The sequence below is a fragment of the Vigna unguiculata genome, chromosome 5, assembly GCF_037176805.1.
Source record: "Vigna unguiculata cultivar grain cowpea cultivar isolate G323 ecotype 2 chromosome 5, ASM3717680v1, whole genome shotgun sequence".
NCBI lineage: Eukaryota > Viridiplantae > Streptophyta > Magnoliopsida > Fabales > Fabaceae > Vigna > Vigna unguiculata.
In genome coordinates this window covers 4,219,761-4,230,301 of record NC_140796.1, presented here as the reverse complement: position 1 = coordinate 4,230,301, position 10,541 = coordinate 4,219,761, and the positions used below count along the sequence as shown (strand labels likewise).

The 10,541-nt window shown below is 28.4% G+C and overlaps 1 protein-coding gene across 1 annotated transcript; it reads left to right on the top strand.

Annotated features, from left to right (window-relative positions):
* Positions 1-4,439: 4,439 nt before the first annotated feature.
* Positions 4,440-8,685, top strand: LOC114185101 (ras-related protein RABD2a). The gene is made up of 8 exons (XM_028072612.2): positions 4,440-4,730; positions 5,543-5,615; positions 6,520-6,567; positions 6,668-6,715; positions 6,904-6,975; positions 7,070-7,225; positions 7,372-7,475; positions 8,389-8,685. The coding sequence occupies exons 1-8, from the start codon at positions 4,717-4,719 to the stop codon at positions 8,480-8,482; spliced, it is 609 nt and encodes a 202-aa protein (XP_027928413.1). The 5' UTR covers positions 4,440-4,716; the 3' UTR covers positions 8,483-8,685.
* The last annotated feature ends 1,856 nt before the right edge of the window (positions 8,686-10,541 follow it).

The following is a 10,541-nucleotide window of genomic DNA, read 5'->3' as shown; positions in this document are numbered from 1 at the left end:
GAGATATAAAGTGTGAGCGTCAGCTTGGGAACGTGAGCGTGAGCATGAGCGTGAGCGTCAATTGTTCACACTACTGTCGTTCGCACAAGTGTGAGCATCAGCCTGGGACGAATATCACAGTGAGTGTCTGATAAACAACTTGCAGTGATGTTCGGTGAGTAGGATTAACAAGAACGTGCATTAGTGAGGGATAAACTTGAACAGCGAGCATTAGTGAGCAATGAGAGAGATATTGAACAACGAGCATTAAACGAAAGAGATGAACAAGGTGAGGGGATGAACGACTTAACGTTGTTTTACAATAAACTATATACTAAAAACATATTTTTAATAAAAAAATAAATTATATAAGATTACATACGAAATTATCCTGTAAATAACATTTTCTTAAATAATTTTTATGTTTTTTAAATGATATTTATTTTCTATGCTAAATGTCGTAGGTAATACTTCATATGAAAAGTTTCTGTCATGTTTACTTATGAAAATGTCGTAGATAATGTATTTTATCGTGATCTAGGAAACTTTCGTCGATAATGTATTTTATTTTCGTAGATAAAATAAAATTATCTACGAACTATATTTCATAGATAAATTTTCGTAGATAATAAGCATTTTTCTTGTAGTGATATTTTTATCCTCATTTCTGTTTAATATGTTTTTTTCTTTTTCGTTGTGGTGTTGTTGTTTTTATTATATTTCTTGGATTTGTATTAGGATTATAAAAGCATTTTTTTGTTTTATTTTTTGGTACTTTTTGTATTATGATTTTGAGAGTTTTTCTCCATATATTTTGATGAGAAACTATAACCTTTTTTACATAATTACTAATTAGGTTATGATTTAGCTTTTTGAATGAAAACGGGTAGAATAGAGTATAAGAATTAACAAATCACAAACGTGACACGAAAATAATTTGTTGGGTAATGAATTTGATTTATTTTCAAAATTAAATATCACATGAGAAATTATGGGTTTAGAAAATGATAAATCAATAGATATTCTTAATTATATAAAAAAGAATACATTCTTTTTTAAATGTATATATAGCTTATAACTTATAAAATAATGTTAACAATTGATGTATCAATTCTATAAGTTGAAAGGAGTTTTTTAAAGTTTTTTGAAATTAAAGATAATAAAAATTTATTTAAGTTCAACAATGTCTTAAAAAATTAAACAGATTAGCCTTATTATTTATTAAAAAATAAATATTAAATAAAATTTGTTTTGACAATTTAATAAATAATTTTACATAAAAAAACTAAAAAACAAATAAATAAAAAACTTGGTTTTTACCTTTGTTTCATGCTTCCAAAATTATTGATTCACCGTAATATAATAAGATAACAAGTCATAATCATCAAATGATATTCATAGATTTGCTAGAAAAACAAGAAAGAGCATTTTAATAAACTAGTGTAAACACAGGCGCTATCGCGCCTGTGTGTACGCATTTTTTGAATTATATTAAGAATTGATGATATTGTAATGTTATTAATTTAATAAACAAAATAAAAGTATATTTATAAAAAATAAAATAAAATGTACGAAGAAAATAAGAGAAAAATAACTATTGATGAATAGTAAGAGAAAAAAAGAAAAAAAAGATAAGTAAATAATTTTATAAAAACTTATAAAAATAACCGTTAATTTTTAAAAATTTAATAAATAATTAAATTATAAAGGGTAAAGTTGGAATTATGAAATGTGGACACAAAAGAGGGAATCCCCTTTATATATAGTTATAGATTAAAATGACGATTTAATAGATCACTTAAAAAGTCCAAATTTGTTAAGCTAACTTTGTTTTGATCCATTAAAACAACTTTTTAAATGATTAAAAATATTAAAAACTCAAGTTTTGTTTTGTTGGTTTTGTTTTAATATGTTAGAATGACGAGTTACTGGATTGATTCCACTACTAAGTGAAATTAATATATTAAAATGCAGTTTTAATGCATTAAACTAAAATATTTAAATTATTTATAACTATCCCATTTTAAAACCACTTAAAGATGAAATCAATTCCTTTTTGATGAAAATATTTTTCTGAGATTAAAAAAATACTGCTTGAAGCCCCTTTTACCTTCATCTTTGATTCAAATCCTTATTTTTTTTTAAGAAGTTTACATTGTGATCACATTTATATCTTTTCTTCTTAGTTTGTGCTTATATTTTCCAGGTGAACTTGTTCTTTTTTTTTTTTGTTATTTTATCTTATATATTTGATTTTGACTAAGATTGTTAAAAGTGTTGCTTCTAATAGGATTCTAGAGGGGGTGATGGAATATATCTTGTAAAGGTCAATAACATATTCTAGGTAATATTATTTTTCTTGTTTTATTGACATGTTCTTGTGAAACTTACAAATATAATGCTCTTATTTAACCATAGTATTAGGCAAAAATGTAAATTTTGTGATGAAGATATAATGAGTACAAATATTGGTGTATCTTTCACTCACACTTATTATATTGTATATTATATTTATCATATATCTTCCATATTCAAAAATCTTTGAAGTTATCTTTAATTCAACACTAAATCTAATTCATTACATCTTAATGGAACTTTACATTGTTTCGGGTCAAAGAATTAAAAAATTAGGTAAATTAAGTGATTTATTTTCATTTATTTGGTTGGATGAAAAAATAAAAATAAAAATTAAAAAATATCTAAGAGAATTTTCAATACAGAATTAAATTTAATTTTAAATTATTCATAATTTTAAACTAATAATCTAAGGAAACATGAAAGATAACACACATTGTGGAATATTATATATTGATGTCCCTTATATGTATAACTATTTTATGTTTAATTAAAATCATTTACTAAATATTTACAGGTCATTCTTATGGAATTGTTTCATCTATCATATAACTGTTTAGTTCGTGTTAGTTTATATGATCACAATAATGTAAATTATTTAGTATTATTTATGGGAGCAAATCTTTTATTTGTAAATACATATTCTTCACCAATATAAATAAAACTATTTTTAATCCAAAATTTATTTAAGATCATATATTTATATATTATATTTTCTCTCAACTCATCATAAAATTGTCACCGTGTTAGTTTCTATATGGTTATAAATCTATTAGTATAGAAAGTTTTATCATATTTATAATTTTATCATCATAATAATTGTTATATCAAGTGGATTGTAACCTGTATAAAAAGTGATTTTTGTATTATGGAATATGAGTACTTTAGTTGTGACTATACACTTTTCTGAAATACAAGATTTTTTATACAATAACCTTAACTTTAAGATTTTTTATCTACCTTATTCATCTAAGTCATTAACAAAATGAATCATAGATTCTGATACTGTTATTAAATAATAAACTTTAAACCTAATTCAATCTTACGAAATTAACTTAAAATAAAATTTAAACTCATTTAAATAATATAAATTATTCTTATTTCTCATCAATTTTATATTTCCAACATATATATAAAAGAGGTAAAATGTATTAATAATTAATCATTTATATACAAAGACACCTTTTGACCCGAAACCGTCTCAAACCGTCCATTGTTCAGGCTTGATAGGAATAATAGTCTTGAATTGAATAACCTCGAACAAAATTTAGATGGAAATTTTGACTTTCCCAACATGCATAAAATATTCTATTTTCCTTAAAAGAATTAAGAGTGTTTAGTATGAGAAAACATTTTCATATACAAAAATTATAATTCCTAAAAATTATGAATATTGAAATTATGATCTTTCCTATATGACAAAATTCTAATTAGCTTTTAAAATAATAAATAATAACGTGTTGTTTAAGTAAAAGATATCCATTACCACACTAAAGTGTTAATACGAATAGCGTAATTGGTGACTCTTTCATTTTAATTTGAAAACGCTGATTTTCAATTTTTTTTGTGAAAATGTTTTGAGAAAAAGTTTATCTAAAACAGTTAAAAGAATATGTTTTTTTTTAATATTATTCTCAGAAGATCAATCAAATTAAATATGTTGTTCATCGTTGTTATTTTTTATGGGTTGAAGGTTACAAATGCAGTGAAGTTATGTTAGTTAGTATATCTTTTTTAAAAATGTAACTCCATTTTGAATACGAAGAAAGAAAGAATTTAAAAGTTCCTTCTCTGACCTATATAATTTAAAATTAATGTCATAATCTTCGGTGACTTGTATAATTAATTGTGTAGACACTGAAATTCAATATCTAAATGTTAGTTAATGGAATATAAAATTCATTTTCCTTTATTTGTTTGTCAAGAAAACACATGTGCATGTTTCCTAGTATCTCACTCCTTCCCAGTTAATTTGCTATTAATCTTTTCTTAAATTTCACTCATTATCAATTAATTAAAATAATTTCAGCATTTTACTTTAATTTTGTTTTTCGTTTCAGTTAGTCGGTTTTATTTCACTGCATAAGAAAGGCCAAATAAATAGGTTATAGGTGGGTCAATCTAATTAATTGATTCTTCTAGGCGAAACGAACCATCACCAAATACAAATACGTCACCGTATTTGTCACGTTACCACGAGATTTTCATTCAAAAGAAAACAAGTACAAGCAAGCCAAACCAGCGAGGTTGTCTTTAGATTTCGATTCCGTTTTGCGTCCGATTCTTCTGAAATTCCGAGGAGAAGCATCCACCCAGGACCTGTCTCCGGCGAAATCTCCCCGATCTCCGGCGAATCTCCGGTCCCCACCTTCTTCCCTCGAAATGAATCCCGAATAGTACGTACATCTGTTACCTTTTCCCTCGAATCGTGTATGATTGGGTGAAATTCGTTACTTTTTCGGGATGGCTGTAAAATTGGAGAATATTGGTTTGGTTCTGTTAGCATCAAATATTGTTGCCGTGAAACCCTAGATTCATGTGTTTTTATGAATTTTGATCCGCTTGGTATTTTTATCCTTTTTCTTTTTGGGGATTTTTTTTCAATCATCGCTTCCATTTGATTTTTGTGATCGCTGTTTTTGTATCTTTATGATTGATTTTGAAGTGCAGAGATACAAAAAAGGTCTTGTTCTCTGTTGATTTCAAAGAGTCATTTGAGTTTGTATGGTTCCATCTTTCCTTTGCCCTGATCAATACTTGTCATCACAAACTGAATTGAAAATTGAACTTCGCATACTGTTTGGTAGTTGGATTTGTGTTTTGTATGATTTGAGTAACAGCTCATTTGGGGAATTATCAAATTGTGTTAAACATGTGAGATAGAGGGAAAGTGGGAGGTTGTCTGCAAGGTTGTCAGTTGTTAGATTAATATGGCAGTTGACTTCTCACAGCGGAAGTATGGGATTTGGATTGTTGCTTATATGGTGTTGGGCTATTCCACTTATTAGATAAGTTAATAAGAGAAAAAGAAAACTACGCCTTGTGTTATATTGGTTTACAGATCTTAATGAATCGAGACATTAGATTGGTTTTGAATTTAAACTGTTATCTAAATGTTTGTGTTTGAAAGAGAAATGGTTGCTTCTGTGTATGATGCACAGTCTATTATAGGAGACAAAAATTAATATGACGTGGTTATTGTTTGCAGTGATTATCTGTTCAAGCTCCTTCTTATTGGAGACTCTGGTGTTGGAAAATCATGTCTTCTTCTGAGATTTGCTGTAAGCTCTTAACCTTTTTTATACCAGTTAATTATTGTTACTGCTACTATCTTGGTTACATCTCTTGTCCTAAAGAATAATACCATCCTTTGCGTTTGCTGTAATTAAATATGGTAATTGGTAACTACAACATCTTTCTAAAGGATAGATGATTCCTTCTTTGAGGTTTTAGTTCTGTTGGAGTTCTACAATATTTAAAAGAAAAGGTGAAAAAATGAATTAGTGGAGTAGCCTTTACTTCTATATGTGTAAGAACGTATGTTTTCCCAATATATAGAATGGTTACAAAAATTATGGTTTATAATTTAGCTTATCCATACATGGCTTTAGGAAAGTAAATAGTACCTTTTTACTGGGTACTTTGATGGGAATTTGATAACTGAATAGAAAAATAGGGAGATCAAACTCCTTGTAAGCAGAGTAGCCCTCTATTATTGAGACCGAAAGTGCAGAAAAAAAGAATAAAGAAGAATACTAAGTAATTCAACACTGTGCAGATGCACTGAATACCCTTTACCTAAAAAGTATTTCGTGTTGGATTATGCTGAAAGTAATGCAGCCTCCTTATGTTGGTTTTGGTATGATTTGAACAAGTGAATTTGACTTTTGGAGAATGTCTAATTAAAAAGAAAACCGTGGAAAACAGAATTACTAACCTGTTTTGGTTCATTAAAAGGTTATGTGGATTTCACTAAACTGGTAGTAAATAACAAAGCATACAGCCAATGTCATGAAACATTTCTGTCATTTAGTCTACTTTTTTGAGCGTTTGATACTCATCTCACTTTCTAACTTAAGTAGCTTCATACTGCATGATGGTTGGCCTTGGTTCTTAAAGAAGGTACATTTAGCTTAATGGAGTTATTTGGATTAACTATATAATAATTTCTACATTATGCTACAGGATGATTCATACATAGAGAGCTACATCAGCACCATTGGAGTTGATTTTGTGAGTACAAATACAAATTTTTAGCTAGCAGTGTATACATTTTTGGCCAGAACTGTTTGAAGCATTGTCTAAACTAATTATTTCATGTCAAATTTTGTAGAAAATACGTACAGTTGAGCAGGATGGAAAGACCATCAAACTCCAAATTGTATGTATCTGATTGGCTTTGTCCTTTATCTATTGATCTTCAGTGAGCTTGACCTATCTTTTTTAACCATTTTATTGGACAAATAGTTTTGCCTTAAGTCCTCATGCTTCAGTACCATGTGGATCACCAAAATTCGTAGTTGTATTGACATATATTCTGCCTTGATTTATGATCTGTTTTATACGTAGTGGGACACAGCTGGGCAAGAACGATTTAGGACAATCACCAGTAGCTACTACCGTGGAGCCCATGGGATCATTGTGGGTGATGATTTTCTTGCCATGTGCATTTGGATGTTGATTTCCCTTTTATTGGTCTATCCTTGCATGCTTTACTGACAGGTTCCTCTGGCAGATTGTTTATGACGTGACAGATGAAGACAGTTTCAACAATGTGAAGCAGTGGCTCAGTGAAATTGACCGCTATGCAAGTGATAGTGTTAACAAGCTTTTGGTTGGCAACAAGTGCGATCTGGCAGATAATAGAGCTGTGTCATATGATACAGCTAAAGTATGAATTTGATGCACATTCTTTTAATTTTTTTCAGATTAAGCTTCAACATTCTGTTCTCACATAGTGCTGTCGCTGAGTTATTAACTTTATATTGCTTTTTCAGCTACCCTTACGCTACCTTTCTATACTTTTATCTTTTGCAGGCATTTGCAGATGAAATAGGCATACCTTTTATGGAAACAAGTGCCAAAGATGCTACAAACGTTGAACAAGCTTTCATGGCAATGTCTGCATCAATCAAGAATAGGTATACATTCCTGACTGTTTCTAACTTAATGGATATTCAAGAAAATTCTAAAATTTTGGTGCAACTTGATGGCCTTAGAAGGAAGCCCAGGAAATAGTTTTAACGAATAATTACACTGTTGCTCATAGTCTTTGCATTAGAATACAAGAAAAAACATATGGGTACTTGGATGTTTTTATGTCTATTGATTTATGAAATCATCTGTCAAACACGAAAGATTTTTCAAAATAAATATAACTATGCGATGCAAATCTCCAGAGTCAAAACTTGTGTTGTAGTTTGCTGAAAGGCTGTAATTTGCTCATAAGTGAATAAGCTATGGGAGAGACAAAAGGATATAGTTCTCCAATTTCACAAGATATCGTTGGTGGAAATCCTACAGGGTCATCAGGGTCATCTTTGGGCTAAGAGTAACATTACTATGTTGGTACCGTAACCATTCCAAGTTAACCCATACCTTTACTTACTCTGACCGAATAACTTGCTGTTATAAGTAGGTTTTGACTAAGTCGGGTAAAAAGCCATCGCCACCTGATTCTGATGAACTAATTTTGAAATCCTAAATTCCATTGCTCTTTCCTTTTCTGTCTCCGGAACAGCTTGCAGCTAATAGTATTTTCTCCTTTAAAATTTTCTATGCAAATGTCTCGTAAGTTTCTCTCTTCCCAACGAAAGAGTCAATGTGCTAGTTTGAAGTAAGATTAACCCCAAGGGTATAAAATACAATGCACAAGTTATGGATATAAAACTATATATATATATATTAACTTTATGCTTCACTTCCCACTAATTTCCTAATGATGATTTAAGTATAAACACAAACATAGATCAAATTCATAGAATTTTTCTTGTCTGGCAAACTATTCTGTCTAAAGCTGATCTGATGGTAATTTTCTTTCTTGTGTGAACGTAGAATGGCAAGCCAACCCGCAAATAACGCAAGGCCTCCAACAGTGCAGATCAGGGGACAGCCAGTTGCACAGAAAGGTGGATGCTGCTCTTCCTAACCAATAATTCAGATCCATTATATTTTAGTCACCTTTCGTGTAAGATTTTTTTTTTTTAATTTCACTAAATAGTGGACTAATGTCAGAATTTGTTTGTTGGTTTGAAACTGACCTAGACGATCCCATTCTTTGAATATACTTAATGATGTGGCTTGTGCAAAGTATATATTTTCGTACTTCTAAATATATATTTCTATTCTCAATCATTTGGCTACTAGTTTATTCTGTGTGTGCTCAGAACTGCATGAATAATTTCTCATCATTTATTTGATTCGGCTATGTTAAGCTCCACGATGCTTTCGTGAAAAAAGTTAAAATATTACTATCGTGTTTCGTTTGAAAGTGAAGAATACAACTTAAATTGAATTTTCGTGAAAAAAAAAGTTAAAACAACACTATCTTGTTTTTCGTTTGAAAGTGTATAAAACTTAAATTGAGATTTATAGGAGTGGTTTGAAATAATACTATTTACGATCTATTTTTATTGGATGTTTTTATTAGAGATTATTTAAATAAAAATAAAAGTCAAGTTTTCTTCTCACCTCCATTTGAACATCGATATATAATTGATTTTTATAATAATTATTTTAATATATATTAAATGTGGATTTTATGACAATGTATAATAAATAAAATTAATATATTGCAATAGATAAATGTCTTTTCTTTTCTTGATATATTAAGTGGTGAGGAGTGCGTTTGCAAGAAGAATTGATGGGTCTGCACAATCTGGAGCATGTGGTTTAATTCGGTACAAAGCGAAGAACCTTACTAGGTATAGGTGCCATAAGATAAGATGTTGATTTTTTTTAGGTTGGAGTATTGTAATTACATGTTCTTATCTCGCTATAATTCCTTCCTCAAAAAAGTAAATCCACTTGAGGGCTTTCTTTCTACTTAATTAATATAGGTGCATATCATTTACATTTCAAATTAGTTTTTCTTCCTCTGCATTGCTCTGAATCATGAAATTCTTTCCTTTTTAGGTTACTTGCACAAAAGTATGATCTAATAATAGACTATTAGCTTTTTTTCTCCGCTTGAGTCATGGAATTGTTTCTTTTTATTTAAGTGATAGCTGATTAGGTTACTTGCATAAAAGTATGATCTAATTATAAACTTAGTTTTTTCCTTCGCATTAAGTATGAATCATGAAATTGTTTTTTTTTATTCAAGTGAAAGTTGTTTAGGTTACTTGCACAAATTGATTTACAAAAAAAATATTAAATAAAATTTTAAATGGATTTACAATGAAACAACAAAACTAAGCAAAATAAATAAATTTTATCTTCTTTGTCATATATACTTAAAATGTTCTTATTGTAGATTAAAATTTTCTTTCTCAAATACTTAATCATATTTGCCATATTAAATGAAACATACTCTTGCATTCTTGCATTTATATCCATATTTTATTACATTATAATATAATTTTGAAAGTAATACATCAGTATTAAAAGAATAAGAAATTATGATGTGATTACTTCTAAGTATATAAATTGTGCACTATTTCCTACTAAAGGTGGTATATTTTCTGAAATAATTTTTTTAACGAGTTCAAACAAAAGTGTTTGATAAGAAAAAAAGCTGAAATAAATAGTTAAGTATTTTTTTTTACAAAGATAAGATTAAAGATGATGATAAGTTAAAAAATAAATAAAAACCTTTATATTTATTTTAAACTAATAATAATGATAGTTGCACATGTGACTTGTGATGTATTTATTAATATATGAAAATGATTTCAAAATCGAAATAGGATGATAAAAAATAAATAAACGATAATTAAAAAAAAAAACAGAACTTAAAACAATTTATAGCCTTTTGGTAATTATAGATGAAACAATTTATTCGCAAATGTCTGTCGCTTCCATTTTTTACCACAAGCAAAATCTATTTATGCTGGATACCATAATAATAGCCAAATAATTATAATGTCTAATTGAAAATACATACAATTTATATATATATATATATATATATATATATATATATATATATATATCATTTATACTATACGCTTTTACACCTGTTAGTTTTAATCTAATTAAATCAAGTT

Bases quoted from the DNA above. Each gene is read 5' to 3' on its own strand.
- LOC114185101 (XM_028072612.2), top strand. The intron at 5,616-6,519 runs GTAAGCTCTTAA...ATTATGCTACAG, and splicing joins GTCTTCTTCTGAGATTTGCT to GATGATTCATACATAGAGAG. The intron at 6,568-6,667 runs GTGAGTACAAAT...CAAATTTTGTAG, and splicing joins GCACCATTGGAGTTGATTTT to AAAATACGTACAGTTGAGCA.